The sequence below is a fragment of the Gallus gallus genome, chromosome 1 (assembly GCF_016699485.2).
Source record: "Gallus gallus isolate bGalGal1 chromosome 1, bGalGal1.mat.broiler.GRCg7b, whole genome shotgun sequence".
NCBI classification, from domain to species: domain Eukaryota; kingdom Metazoa; phylum Chordata; class Aves; order Galliformes; family Phasianidae; genus Gallus; species Gallus gallus.
In genome coordinates this window covers 195981485-195997178 of record NC_052532.1, presented here as the reverse complement: position 1 = coordinate 195997178, position 15694 = coordinate 195981485, and the positions used below count along the sequence as shown (strand labels likewise).

General features: G+C 49.2%; 2 protein-coding genes across 2 annotated transcripts; one reads left to right on the top strand and one right to left on the bottom strand.

Moving 5' to 3' along the window:
- The first annotated feature begins 2361 nt into the window (after window positions 1–2361).
- OR51M1 (olfactory receptor, family 51, subfamily M, member 1) lies at window positions 2362–6185 on the top strand. Its single transcript, NM_001008754.4, has one exon. The coding sequence runs from the start codon at window positions 4304–4306 to the stop codon at window positions 5261–5263; it is 960 nt and encodes a 319-aa protein (NP_001008754.1). The 5' UTR covers window positions 2362–4303; the 3' UTR covers window positions 5264–6185.
- A 3032-nt stretch (window positions 6186–9217) lies between these two features.
- On the bottom strand, window positions 9218–13496 carry OR52R1 (olfactory receptor, family 52, subfamily R, member 1). The gene has a single exon (NM_001009878.2). It carries the CDS (start codon window positions 11314–11316, stop codon window positions 10369–10371), a length of 948 nt encoding a protein of 315 aa, NP_001009878.1. The 5' UTR covers window positions 11317–13496; the 3' UTR covers window positions 9218–10368.
- Window positions 13497–15694: the final 2198 nt, after the last annotated feature.

Genomic DNA, 15694 nt, shown 5'->3' with positions numbered 1-15694 from the left:
ATGGCTGACATGGTCTGGAGCAGCACCACCTTTGTCCATAAAGCGTGGCACCATCTCAGAATCAGAATCACAGAATCATAGACTTATAGAATGGTGTGGGTTGGAAGGGACCCCAGGGATGATGAAGCTCCAACCCCCCGCCGCAGGCAGGGCCACCAACCTCCACATTTAATACCAGCCCAGGCTGCCCAGGGCCCCATCCAACCTGGCCTTGAGCACCTCCAGGGATGGGGCATCTCACCATGCCATGTATTCCTCCTGCTACTTGAGAGAAGACAAATGGGACAAGAATCTCCTGGGTGCTGCCCAGCTTCACTGCAGGGCTATGCAGCACCTGCTGGGTGGAGGATGTGCTCACCCTGACCCACCAGGCTCTGGTACCACTTCCTTCAGGCGCAGCCACGCACTGCATGTGTCCCTCAAACAGCCATCCAGAGAGCTCCTGCTTCGCCCCATCTCTTCCTCCAGGGAAGAACTCCCAGTCACAGAGGGGAGAAATTCATTATGGAGTTGTTTCCTTTGGGATGTTTCCGTTTATTTTATTAACATCCTTTATTTTACACATATGAAGTTTTCAGCATTTGGCAGCATTAGAGAGAAAGAAACCCTTCCAGTGAGAAAGAAGGGCAAAATTACTGGTCTTGGCTCTTTCTTCACGTTTCAGCCTGTGTCCTGGGTAATAACTTAGTTGAAATGCATGAATGTGGAACACAAGCATTGCCAGGCATGCTCTGAACTGCACTGCTGGATCATTTTCCATTGGCATCTTAGGACAATGTTTCAGCAAAGTACTCCATAAATTCTAGCCCTGACCTTTACTTTTTCTGTTTTGCCTCTTTGCTTTGGTTACCCTGTCCATAACATGGAGAAAATAAAATGTATGTATCTTTAAAAGGATGTATTGGGATTCCCCTGCTGATGTTCAAAAAATGATGCGCACATCACCACGTGGAAGTGCTTTTGCACAGCCAAAATGTAGGCTCAGCCACAAAACAGTTTAAACCTTCTCAAACACAGGGAGAAAGAAGAATGAGACACCACTTCTGCTCTACAAGGCCTGGCAGGGATGTGGATGTTTTTCTAGGGACACAGAAACCTAAAGATGCACTGTATTTTACCTCAAATTCAGTGACAAGCCTAAGCAATGTTTCCAGAGTCCCAGGTGACTCTCACTGCTGCTGGGATTTCACGTGGGTGTTATAAAAACAGACAGCTTCTCCTGCATGTGAAACGCTTGGGCAGCAGTGTGATTCCCTCCCCCTCTGCCTCGTGTGCCGAAGGACATCAGCCAAACAGAGGTAAGGGGGTCGGAGGCAGCCGTGTGTTTCCATGTCAGTTTCACTTTACCACTGATGATTTAATTTTGCAAATGTTATTTTCCCTTCAGATTTTGTAATGAGACATTGTTTTGTTTCACAGTCAGCTTGCATATCTATCACTGCACTTTCCTGCAGCTCTTACACCCTTCCCTGTTTATCAGTTTTCCTGTGAAAACATCACCTAGCCATCAGGCAGCTACTGCCATCACACCCTGTGACTGCCTGTTTCCATCCATCCGTCCATCTACCCCTCCGTTCATCCATCCGTCCATCCATCTGCCCCTCCATTCATTCATTCATTCATCCATCTATCCATCCGTCCATCCATCCATCCATCCATCCATCCATCCATCCATCCATCCATCCATCCATCCATCTATCCATCCATCCATCCATCCATCCATCCATCCATCTATCCATCCATCCATTTATCATTTATCCATCCATCCATATAGATTTTCATCACCTCTTCCCCTGCCTCCTCTCTGCTCTCCTCTGCCCCTATGATTCTGATGTGCCGCAGGGGCAGTGCAAGGATGCAGTGCTGATATCCACTGGACGAAGGTGAGGGCATTTCTACAGAGAGCAATCTCCAGTGCTATAATTGCATATTCCAGGCAGGATTTAAGACTCCAAAGTCAGACTCGGAGAACTGTGTTTTCTTCATGAGATCTTTCACAAAACACCAGTTATGCTCCATCTGCTGGTGAGATGGCGTCTGCTATGCCTCTGAAGCAGCAGGTGCTGAGCACACTTGGATACGGGACAACGCAGTAGGTGAAGCAGCCCTTCCACCCCTTCTGGTCCTTGCATACCTTGAGCCTGGCAGATGGTGCTGTGAGACACAGCTCTGTCAGCAGTCTCCATCCTCATCCTTTTGGGCACATAGCTAAGCTTCCCCTGGAGCCACAGCACTCACACCTCCCCCTGGCACAGCACTGAGCTGCGCAGTGCAGACCCATCCCTCAGAATGCACACACACAGCTCACCTCTTTACCAGGGACCAAAACTGAAGGAGGGTGGGAGGAGCAGATGGGGGGATATTCCTGCCTCAGGATCACCATGCAGCAATCAAGCTGAACAGCTTAGGGGAGCACAGGGCGCAGGGTGGGACACACGGGCTCTGGGTGCAGAGCTCCATCTGTGCTGTGGTGCTATCGGGAAAGGAAAGCCATTTTTTCCCCCTGTTTTATGAGTATTCACTCAGGACACAGCAGCTGATGACGCACAGAAAGAACAGCACAACCTTTTCATTTTTGCTGGTAGCCCAAAGCACATTTCCAGATAGATGATGAAAGTTAGGAACATGTTCAGGTCTGAACATGCAGATTCAAGTACCCAAATCTATATTTTCATGTCACAGATAATTATAGCATCCTGGAAAGCTGACTGCTAATTTAGCTAATTACTTAGCTGGCAAAGTAAAGTGTGTAGGCACAGATGTCTAGAGCCTTGTCTGAGAGGGGGGGCAGTTGGAAATAGACTAATGCTATTTTTCATGGAACACTAATGAATTTAGCCACACGCCCTCCAATTAAACAATATCGTGTTCCTTGTTTGCATAGGCAGATGGAGTGTGAGTTCCTTGAGTGCTGAGGGCTGGGAAATTTTGGCTCCTTCCCCATCAGCTACTGCAGCCCCTGACAAGAGCAGCAGCAAAGCCATGCAAAGATATCTGCTTTGTTCTACACTCTTTTGTTTCACCTGCAACCCCAAAGCGTGCATATGCTGCATTCAGAGTTTAACTTTTTAAAGCTTTTATGATTACCCTTCACAAAGCACTGCATTTCCCTGAGGCAGCTGTGGGCTGTGGCTTGGGAGCTGTAGGCTGAGAGTTCTGCAGAAGAAATGAGAGCTGAGTTTGAGAACACATTGCTTGATGTCACCTGTAGGTTTGTGCTGTGAAAACATCGCTGCTAAGAATGAGAATTGCTGTACGTACTATTATTGCACCCACTGATCAAAATACCCACTGCTTTGAATAGATTGATGAGCTGTCACTAAGCACAGCAAGCAAAACTGGAATAGTAAATCATCTTTGAAGTGAAGGGAAATAATAACATTCTAAATTTCCCGTTGCATTGATGAAATTAGACTCATGGGAGTGACTGTGTCCCCTTGGGGGTCAGGACAGACAACTTCCAGTAATTCCTTCTGTTTCTGTAGATTCCAGGGACCTTCATGAAGGAATTATGGAATTCCAGGATGGTTTGGGTCCTTAAAGCCCACTCAGCCCAACCCCTCCATGGGTAGGGACACCTCCCATAGCCCAGTGCCCATAGCCCCATCCATGGCCTTGGGCAACTGAATACAGGAGCCCATTCCTGTTGTGCCTGTTACTGTGTGGGCACAACACAGAGAAGAGAGTGGCCTTTTCTTCTTTCCCTTCAGCATATGGGTAGGATAAGAATAGCAAAGGGTGCAGGTGGAGGACAGGAGGACAAGCAAGACCACATCTGCCAAGAGCCTGGCCGTGGTGAAAGCTCAGCAGCTGGGCGGAGGGCAGTGGTTGGTGCAGACAGGGCATCCTGCACTGGAAATCTGAAAATCCAGCACGGAAGCTGAGATCTGGCTGGGCAGGTGTGCCTCCAAGCAAGTCCAGACAGAGGGCTGGGGACATGGCCTAGGAGGGAGAACCCCATGTGGAAAGCCTGAGGGGGACCCTGACGGAGATGAGGATCATGGCTTGTCTGGGCAGGAGAGCAGTGTGATCCATGGGGACCAGGAGAAGGGGCTGCAGCAGCGCCCTGGGAGGAATGTAGGCTTGCTGCAATAGATAACGTTATTTTCTATTGTACAGGTGAGGAGCCTGTAGAAATGAAGCAGAAGAGAAGAGAGCAGAAGCAAGACCTCCACAATGAGCCTTAGACTGTGTCCAGACACCGGTTGGTTTTCATTGCCCTCAGAATCTAATCCTGCATTACCTTTGAACTGTTCATGAGAGTGAGGTCTTTAGCCCAGGCTGGCCCCAGCCCAAGCTGAACATGTACCCCAGGAACAGCAGCCAAGCTCAGCCTTTCCTGCTGGCAGGCCTTCCCGGGATGGCTCAGTTTCACCACTGGGTGTTCCTCCCTTTTGGTCTCATGTATCTGGTTGCAGTGCTGGGAAATGGTACCATCCTGCTGGTTGTGAGAGTGCATCGCCAGCTCCACCAGCCCATGTATTATTTCCTTTTGATGCTGGCCACCACAGACCTGGGCCTGACTCTGTCCACCCTGCCCACCGTTCTGCGCGTCTTCTGGTTGGGTGCCATGGAAATCAGCTTCCCCGCCTGCCTCATCCAGATGTTCTGCATCCATGTCTTTTCCTTCATGGAGTCCTCAGTGCTCCTGGCCATGGCCTTTGATCGCTATGTGGCCATCTGCTGCCCGCTGAGGTACTCCTCCATCCTCACTGGTGCCAGGGTTGCACAGATTGGACTGGGGATCATCTGCCGATGCACACTGTCACTTCTCCCATTAATCTGCCTCCTGACGTGGCTGCCTTTCTGCAGGTCACATGTGCTTTCTCACCCCTACTGTCTGCACCAGGATATTATACGACTAGCGTGCACAGATGCCACCCTGAACAGCCTGTATGGATTAATCTTGGTGTTGGTTGCAATCCTGGACTTTGTTCTCATTGCGTTGTCCTACATCATGATCTTTAGGACTGTGCTAGGCATCACCTCCAAAGAGGAGCAGACCAAAGCCCTAAACACTTGTGTCTCTCACTTCTGTGCCGTCCTCATCTTCTACATCCCTTTGGCTGGGCTGTCCATTATACACCGGTATGGAAGGAATGCCCCACCTATTAGCCATGCTGTCATGGCCAATGTCTACCTCTTTGTCCCACCTATACTGAACCCAGTCCTCTACAGCATGAAAAGCAAGGCCATTTGCAAAGGCCTCCTGAGGCTCCTGTGTCAGAGAGCAGCCTGGCCTGGCCATGCCCAGAACTGTTAGAATCATAGAATCACAGAATGGTTTGAGTTGAAAGGGACCCTTAAAGTCCTTCCAGTCCCACTCCCCGCAATGAACAGGGATATTCATGGCTCCATCAGTGCTAAGAGCCCCATCCCCTGACCTTGAGTGGCTCTGGGAATTGGGCACCACCATCTCTCTGGGCAACCTGTGCCAGTGCCTCACCATCCTCAATCTCGGTCAGTTTGAAGCTGGTATGGAGGACAGATTCCACCAAAAAATGTCACTTAGATATCATGAACTCCCAGTACCAGGTGTTGCTCATCTGATTCTGGAACAAAGTTGGATGTGAAATTGCAGAGCTGCTGGACAGGTGATTATCAACTTTCCTCCACCTGCAATGATGTCTCCATGGGATTCTCCCTGAGACCTACTGATCAGTGTGCATTATTTCCTCTCCTGATGGGACAACAGTGGTTTGGAGAAAGAATATTGTGAATAAGCACATGAATAAGCACATATGGGTAAAACTTTTAGAGTCAGACGGGGAAGGGGAAATCCTCCTATGGCAGTGGGACTTCTCTGAGGGTGGCTCCAGCTGGAGGATCCTGTTGATGTAACACACCTGGATGTCACAAAGACTTTGACTAAATTGCTTTAAAGCAATCACTTTGTAAGGGGGTTGGAGAAGAGCCTCATTCTGGGATGGGAAGCTGATGAATGAAGGGTAGGTCATTTCCAGTCCAGAGAAGAGTCAGCAGGGGTCTCTCCAGTGGATGTGTCCTTGAACTCATTTTGTTCTACACTTCTACCAGTGACCTGGATAAATGCAGTGCACAGTGAACTCTCAGAGCTTACAGATGACATGAGGTTGGGCACTGTATTGATAGTAACTGTCTTATGTATTTTTATAAGACTGTTTACATGTTCATTGCAACAGCAATAAATTTCTGGCTCTGGACAGTATTTGTCTTTCCTTTTTCTGTAACAAGCTCTTGAGTGTACCACAGCTGCAACTCATGGAATTCAGATCTTATTATTTGGATGATAGTCCCATAGAAGTGGATCTCAAAGCAAGGGGTTGTGGCACTGCTGACAGACAAAAGCTGGTTGCGTGGCAGTAGGGTATGTAATACACCTGACAGCCTTGATATCTTTAGGACATTCTCAAGGAATGAGGAAGCCTCATGAGATCTTATCAAACTCAGTGCTCAATCTTGCCAACCCAGGAAGTGGGCTCTGCCTGAGGTAGGGAGCTTTGTGCTCTTTGGGTCAGATCAGCAAACCCATCAGCAAAATACTTATGTTGAAGAGTACTGGTCCCAAGACAGACCACTGGGGGACACCACTCACCACCGTCCTCTGCTTGGATGTAGTGCCATACAACACAATCCTCTGTCTATGGCCTTCCAACCAATCCCTTATCCATCGAATAGCCCACCCCTCAAATCCATATCTCTCCCATTTAGTACTCCAGGTGAGGCATCCCCAGTGCAGAGCAGAGGGGCAGGAGTGGCCTCCCTCGACCTGCTGGCCATACTTTCTTTTGATGCAGCCCAGGATACAGTTGGCTTTTTGGGCTGTAAGGGCACACTGCTGGCTTGTGTCCAGCTTCCCATCCACAGGTACCCATGGGTCTTTTTCATCAGGGCTTCACTCAATCCTTTCATCCCCCAGCTCGCATTGGTAATGGGTGTTGCCTTGACCCAGGTGCAGACCTTGCACTTGGATTTGCTAAACCTCATGAGGTTCACCTGGCCCCACTGTTCAGCCTGCCTGGGTCCCTCTGGATGGCATCCCATCGCTCTGCTGTGTCACCGCACCCCACAGCTTGGGGTCATCAGCAAACTGCTGAGGGTGCACCCGACCCCACTGTCGATGTCATTGATGAAGTTATTAAAGAGCATTGGCACCAGCTATCCAGACATGGAGCCATTGACCACCACTCGATCCTGCAGCCAGTTCTTCATCCATCAAACAGTCCACCCATCAAATCCTTGTCTTTCCAATTTGGAGAGAAGAATGTTATGGGGTACTGTGTCAAAGGCCTTACTGAAGTCCAGATAGTTGCCATCAATGGCCCTTCCCTTGCCTGCTGTTGCAGTGAAACCATCATAGAAGGCCATAGGTTGGTTAAGCAGGATTTGCCCTTGGTGAAGCCATGCTGGTTCTCCCATATCTCCTCCCTGTGTTCCATGTGACTTAGCATAGCTTCCAGCAGAAGCTGTTCCATGATCTTCCCTAGCACAGAGGTGAGACTGACAGGTCGGTATTTACTAGGGTCATCCTTTTTACCCTTTTTAAAAGGGTACGATGCTACCTTTTTTTCCAGTCACCAGGGACTTCACCTGATTGCCACAACTTTTCGAATACTGTAGCAAGTGGCTTGGTAACTACAACAGCCAATTCCCTTAGGACTCGTTGGAGCATGGAGCATTCCCATGGATTTTTTGGAAGAGGTCCAGAGGAGGACCACAAAGATGATCAGAGGGCTGGAGCACCTCCACTACGAGGACAGGCTGAGAGAGCTGTGGCTTATGCAGCCTGGAGAAGAGACAACTCTGAGGAGACCTGATAGGGGCCTTCCAGAACATGAAGGGGCCTATGGAAAAGCTGGGGAGTGACTTTTTATAAGGACGTGTAGTGACAGGATGAGGGGAAATGGTTTTAAACTGGAAGAGGGCAGATTTAGACTAGATGTCAGGAAGAAATTCTTTACTGTGAGAGTGGTAAGACCCTGGAACAGGTTGCCCAGTGAGGCTGTGGTTTCCCACTCCCTGGAAGCTCTCATGTCCAGGCTGGATGAGGCTGTGAGCAACCTGGGCTAGAGGGAGGCATCCCTGCCTACAGCAGGGGGGTTGGAACTAGATGATCTAAAAAGTCCCTTAAAACTCAAACCATTCTGCGATTCTATGATTCTACGACTCACTGGGTGTGTCTGCTTCTGCTTTTTTGGCTGATCCGTAAATTCAAAGGAAATGATGCAATCATTTTTCCCTCAGTACAATAAAGACATTGAGGCCCTGGAGCATGTCTAGAGAAGCTGTGAAGGGTCTGGAACTCAAGTCTTATAGAGAACTGTTGAGAGAACTGGGATGAGGAGGCTCAGGGGAGACACTATGGCTCTCTCCAACTCCCCGAAAGGAGGTTGTGGAGAGGTGAGGGTCAGCCTCTGCTCCCAGGTAACAGAGAAAGAACGAGAGGGAATGGGAACACGAAGCAACAGGTGAGGCTCAGGTTAAATATTAGGAGAAATTTCTTCTTGGAGAGAGTGATCAGTCACTGGGACAGGCTGGCCAGGGAGGTGGCTGAGTCTCCTTCCCTGGAGGTGTTCAAGGAAAGGGTGGATGTAGTAATTAGGACACAGTTCATTGGGAAATACTGGCGGTAGGTGGATGGTTGGACTAGACAGTCTTAGAGATCTTTTCCAACCTTAATGCTTCTATGATTCTATGTATGATTAATAATGGTGGAAATAAAACCTGTCAACAAGTCAGAGGCTACCATGGAATTGCCTTGGGTCGCCACCAGGAGCTAAGAAGGAGTAGAAAAATGGTGTGCAGTCAAGCAGGACTTGAATGGGGCATTCAGGAAACAGAAGGAACATTTGCAGGGATCCTCTCTGTGGGAGCAGTGAGATGTGATCCTAATGTGAGGAGAGAGTGATGCTGGGAAGAATTCCTTGTCAGGGCAGTGGTGACCGCAGGCACTGTCCTCAGGAGACTTGTCTCCTGAAAGCACTGGGCAGCCCACCCACCTATTCAGGTTTGTCCTTTTTCAGTCATGAGACTATTTTTCAATTTGGGTTCCAAAACATCACCCAAAGCCGTATCAATCCATGAAATTGTGTTTAGTCTCTGGTTTTGGTACAGACCTCCATGGCATTCCCACCACTTTGTCCAGCCAACTCACAAGAAGGGGCAGCATTGACAGGATAGAATCATGTTCCCTTCTCCTCCCAGTGACCACCCCACCCCTGCAGCACAATGATCCAGATTTGACAGTCCGATCTATTTATTTACAGAGAGGAGAATCTGAGAGTAGGACACTAAGCACTTGGTACTGTCTGATATTGTTGAATGGTGATGGCACATATGCACATAGCAAAGAGTGATATGAGTGAGGCAGCCCCTTGTCAGGCATCTGATCAACAAAGGTCCCCTGGGGTCATTTCAAGACCTCTCCCACTTCCACTGTAGGATACAGGGTGGTGGACGTTGATCTGAGAGGAGGACAGTTCCCATGTGCTCATTGACAATGAGAACAACCAGGGATTTTGTGCATCCTGCAGAAAAATGGAGATCCTGCCACACCAGAAAGGCGATGGGTGGGCATCAGACCATGGATAACGGTGCACATCTGCTTTAGGGCAGGACTGCTATCAGAATGGCACAGACAAACTGCAGTTGTGTCTCTGCTCCTGTCTTTCCCTGCCTCATGCCAGTGGTCTGTGAAGCACTGCTTCTGTTCTGCCCGAGGAAAAGAATGAGGGGAGCTGAAATTTGAGTATTCTCCAGAAATGGGTCTGACAATCTTCATTTCTCCTCTACTCTGCTGCTTGTTCCATTACCTTCCCTCGGCATGAGTGTATCTTTCCTTCTGGGGCCCATTTCCTGCCTCTCCACTGGTATCCAGCTCAGACACAGAGCACGGAGCAGAGCCTCCCCATGGGCAGCCCCCGTTGTCAGGGCTGCTGTGGAGACAGAGAGCTCCAAGCAGTGCCAGGCCAGGTCAGAGATGTCTTCTGCACCTGGTAACACTGCTCACACTGCCCTCAGAGCAGAGGTCTGTAAAAAGTTGCAGGTTCAACACTTGAATTTGGGTCCCCATGTGAGCTTCACCGCATTCAGCCTCCTACCTTTCCCACACACCCAGCAGTGGCTTTGTAAAACATGTTTTATGTCATCAGACAGAAATTCTGATTTTTCTTAAAGGATTTAATTTCACGTAGTCCAAGAACACTCTGCTCGTGACACTTACTGCTGAAGTGGAAAGGAAAATCTAGAGATCTCTGCAAGAATGCTCTCTGAGTGCTCCATGCATTAAGGAAGAAGTTCTCCCTGAACAAGGAATCACAGTGTTAACTCAGTAAACTGACCAGGGTTCCCTATAAATCACGAGCTCGGTGCATGGCAGACAGGCACGGGTCAGATTCCCTTCCGCTGGAAGAGGACAACTATCCTGTCCCTCAGTTGTTTGGTTCTGACCCCGTAAATGATGGGGTTTAATGTGGGGGGTAACAGTAGGTAGATATCAGCCACCAATATATGGATGTGCTGAGGGATGCTGTGTCCAAAGCGGTGTGTGAGGAATGTGAAGAGGCCAGAGACATAAAACGCAAGGATGACACAGATGTGGGATACACACGTGTTAAAGGCCTTGAGCTGTGTGTCTGAGGCTGACAGCTTCAGTACCACCCGCAGGATCATAGTGTAGGACACAATGATCAGTGTAAGGTCAACACCTATCACTGCCACAGCCACAGAGAGGCCATAGGCAGCATTGACTCTGGTGTCCTCGCATACCAGCTTCACCACGGCCATGTGTTCACAGTAGGAATGGGAGATGACACGATGCTGGCAGAAGGCCTTCTTATGGAGAAGGAAGCAGGCAGGACCCACCATGAGGAATCCACGCAGCAACACCAGGCTCCCGAGAGCTGCCACCACCGGCATGGAGAGGATGCTGGAGTGCCGCAGGGGATGGCAAATGGCAAAATAGCGATCTAAGGCCATGGCCATGAGCACACCCGACTCCACTGTTGTGAAGTTGTGGACAAAGAACAACTGAACAAGGCAGGAAACAAAGCCAATCTCCCTGGAGCCCCGCCAGAAGACAGTGAGCATTTTGGGCACCATAGAGGTAGAGAGGACCAGGTCAGTGAAGGCCAGCATGGCCAGGAAGAGATACATGGGCTCATGCAGGCTTGACTCTGTCTTGATGATGATGAGAAGGATGATGTTCCCCAGCACAGCTATGGCATACATGATGCAGAAGGGGAAGGCAATCCAGAACTGCTCCTTCTCCAGCCCAGGAATGCCAACCAGGAGGAAGGTGGGGGGGTAGGATGATCCAGTGGAGTTCACAGAAGACATGAAGCCCTTCTTGTCTCTTGCTTACCCTGAGTGCTCTCTCATCCTGTAGCAAAGCATCCAACACCCTCCAGATGCTGTGGTCAGCAGCAAACACAGACTGCAGGGAGATGTGGTGGTTATAGAAGTGCAAGAGAGCCAGCCCTGGGACAGCTGCTTGCACTGGTTCAGGAGAGCACTTTTCCCACAAGTGTCCTGTCAGTTCCCACTTACAAGTGTCCCTGTCTGTCCCACTTTCCGAGTGCTCTTGGAGCAAGCAAAACGTATGGTTACAGATGCAGATGCAAGGCAATCCAAAGTAAGCCTGGAAGTGGGCACAGACTGGATGCAAAGTGATTACCAGCAACCCTCCAGCTCTGCAGAAGCTTTGTTCTGAAGCACGCTGCCTGCTCGTGTAAGCAGAGGCACTGGGTGTTTGCCATGGGTGAGCAACATCCAATTTGAGAGCAAAGCCCTGAGGCAGTGCCACTGGATTTGGAGAACCCCCCTCCAACACAGTGCTCTGGCTGTGCCCATTCCTCTCCTGCAAAGACTGCAGCTCACTCAGCCCCCAAACATGGCTCAGCTCCTGGGATTTTCCCAATAGGTGGGGAAAAGGGATTGCTTGAGAAGCCCTACAGCACAGACAGGGCAGTGCTGGTGACCTGGCAAGAGCCTCTAGAAATCTCCCTGGGGCCGTGGTCACTTGTGTGGGAGAGGTGCAGGCAGCAGAAAGAAGGGAGGGCAAGGCATGTCCAGGGAGAGTGTGAGCCTCAAGACCAGTCAAGTTCTGCCCCAGCCCTCAATACTCACCCGCCTTCTGCTTGTTTCCAGGCAGGGACTGAGCGCTGTGGGGACCAGGTGATATTTATAATCTGCCTGGTAAATCTTAGCAGAGAGTTCTGAATTTCCCCTGCCTATTAACATGTAATTAGGCAGAAAAAAGAAACACAAAAGAAGTCAACTTTTAATCACCTCAGTGCTGATGACCTCATAGTCTTTGATACACTTTGGTCTGTTTTCTTACAGTAACTTCCATGGTTTGTTGAGTTACTTGCTCTGTGCTTGGGCTCGTTGTACGTCCCTGTGCTGTTTTTGTGGTGTCCACACAATATGGGATCATTGAATGGTGTGAGTTGGAAGGGACTTGTAAGTATCATCAGTCATGCCCCCTGGGTGCAATATGGGTGCTCCTGCAACTCCCTGTCCTCTCCCCACCTCTGTACAACCCATCCTCCCACCTTTCCCTCCCCTCCATCCCTCTCCATATTGAAATCGTTCCCTTTTTTCTGCCTTTTGCATGTGAATTGAGGACTTTCCATTCCCTCCTGGAGTCAGCTGGGGTCCAAAGAAAGTGCAGCCAATCCAGTCTATGGGTTCACAATCCTGCATGGGATCCTCCCTGAGACCTCCTGTCCCATGTTCCTGATTTCTGCTCCTGTTGGTGTGGCACAGATTTTGAGAGAGACTAGTGTGAAGAAGCAAATGCGAAAACATGTATGGATTCTGACTCATCATTCTTGATGAGGTTTTCTTTGCTTTCAAGGTTGTATTTCTGAATTCCTTACCTGTTGTTTAGTATTGCTGAGAGGTTGGAGCTTGATGATCCTTGAGGTCCCTTCCAACCCAAGCCATTCTCTGAGACTGTGAGGGCTGGATTAATCTTTTTTTTATAGTATTTCCAATTTGTATTCAGTGTGTGCTCATTTTACACCAATCGAGAACAGAGAATACAGTTGGGATGTACAAACTAGCATGAAACTATTGCTGCGCCTCCTGCACATGCTTCCAGTTTTATCTATAGTTAAAGAGCAATTAAAAAATACAGCCTAGAGATATGCTGCAAGGCAGGATGGTTACAAATGGCAAGGTGTACAAATGGGAGAGGATATGGGCAGGTATCTATCCCAACTGTCACCTCCAATGGGTTTCAAATTCATCCCAGTATGAGTGTGGAATCCTAAAAATCCAATACGATGTTTTCAAAAGCTATGGCCGATCCTGGAAGTGCTAGGGATTTACAACTTTGTACAGTGCTGGGGATGGGCGTGTGCCTGTCAAGTCTTATTCGAGGCAACTCAGAACCCTTAAAAGGAAGAAAACATCTCTGAATCTGATCCAATTCCTGTGACAGGCCCTGGGCGTGGTCCGACTCCTTTCTCTGAACCCAGGGCTGCTCCAACTCCTGTCACAGGTCCAGGGGCTGAACTGGAGAAACAATCCATGCTAGTACCCATCACCTTTGTCCAGAAGAGGAAACAAAGGATAGAACTATCAGTTTACTTGGTAGGGCAATAAACTCCTATTAGCATGGAAAAAGAAGATGAGAATGGTTATGTCAAAGCAGGGCCGTCCATGAGGTGGAGGAAGAAAACAAGAAGAAGAGGCAGATTTCAGATGTTATCCAGGCAAGTACATAGTTTCCTGGCTGCTCCAATGCTGCGAACATGGGACCAACAGAATGAATTCAGAGGGCTGGGAAGTCAGGCAGCTGGGATCCCTCTCTAAGGAAGGAAACGTTCACAGAACTACTGGAAAAAGGAGACATTCACAGAATCATAGAATGGCTTGGGTTGGAAGAGGCCTCAAGGATCATGAAGTTCCAACCCACCTGCCACAGGCAGGTCTGCCAGCCACTAGATCAAGTACTAGATCAGGCCACACTCAACCTGGTCTTAAACACCTCTAGGGATGGGGCATCCACAGCTTCTCTGGGCAGCTGTTCCAGCACCTCACCACTCCCACTCTGAAGAACCACCCCCTGACATCTAATCTGAATCTCCCTTCCTTTAGTTTAAAACCATTCCCAATTGTTCTATCTCTATCTACCCATGTAAAAAGTTCCCTCATGTTTATAAACACCCTTTAAATAGCAGAAGGCCGCAATGAGGTCTCAGCGCAACCTTCTCTCTTCCAGGCTGAACAAGCCCAATATCTTCAGCCTGTCTTCATGGCAGAAGTGCTCCAGCCCTTGGTTCATCCTCATGGCCCTCTTCTGGACCCTATCCAAAAGCTCCACATCTTCCTTGTGTTGGGGGCTCCAGACATGGACATAGTACTGCAGATCACTGCCCTCACCAGGGCAGAATATTGGGGGACAATCCCCTCCCTCTCCCTGCTGGCCACTCCTCTTCTGATGGAATCCAGGATGCTATTGGCCTTCCAGGCTGCAAGCGCACACCAGGACCCCCATGTCGTTCTCCACAGGGCTACTCTCAAGGAGTTTGCCCAGCTTGTACACGTATCACGGATTATCTTGACTCAAGTGCAAAACTTTGTATTTTGCTTTGTTGAACCTCATCAGGTTCACAAGGGCCCACCTTTTGAGTTGATTGAGGTCCCTCTGGGTGGCATCCCTTCCTTCTGCTGTATCAACTACACCACTCACTTGGTGTCACTGGCAAACTCTTGAGAGTGCACTCAATCCCAACATCTGTGTCACTGATAAAGATGTTAAAGAGTACTGAACCCAAGAAGGACTCCTGGGTGATGCTGCTTGTTACTGGCCTCCACCTGGACATAGAGCCATTGACAACAACCTGCCAGCTCCAGCCTTCCAACCAATCCCTTATTCACCAAATAGTTCACCCTCAAACCCATATCTCTCCAATTTAGAGACACGGATGTGCTGGGGGTCCATGTCAAAGGCCTTGCACAAGTCCAGGCAGATGACATCAGTTGCATCTCCTTTGTCCACTGATGCTGTCACTCCATCATAGAAGGCCACTACATTGATCAGGCACAACCTTCCCTTGGTGAAGCCAAACTGGCTGTCTCAGATCATCCACTTTTCCCCCATGTGCCCATCTTATAATTTCATCTTTTCATCCCATATCCCCCCATCTTATCATCCAGGAGGGTCTGTTCCATGATCTCCCCAGGCTCACCTCCCTCACAGAGGTGAGGCTTGCTGGCCTGTAGTTTCCCAGGTCCTCCTTCCTCCCTTTCTTGTAAATGGGAGTGACGTTGCCCTTTTTCCAGTCCCTGGAGACTTCACTTGACAGCCACAACTTCTCAAATATGATGGAGAATGGCTCAGCAACCACATCAGCTAGCTCTCTTAGGACCTTAGGATGCATGTCATCCAGCCCTGTGGACTTGTACACATTCAGTCTCATGAGGTGGTCTCAGCCTTGTTCTGCCCTTACAGTGGGGGTGAATTTGCTCCCCCATTTCTCACCTAGAGGTTCAGGAATGTGAAATTCAGGGCTGTGAAAATCCTGGCTGCAAGCAAAGTCCAAGGCAAAGAACCCATGGAGTACCTCAGCCTTCTTTGAGGGGAAATGGCCTTAAGTTGCGCCAGGGTAAGTTTAGGTTGGATATCAGGAAACGCTTCTTTACAGAAAGGGATGTTAAGCACTGGAATAGGCTCCCCAGCAAGGTGGTTGAGTCACCATCCCTG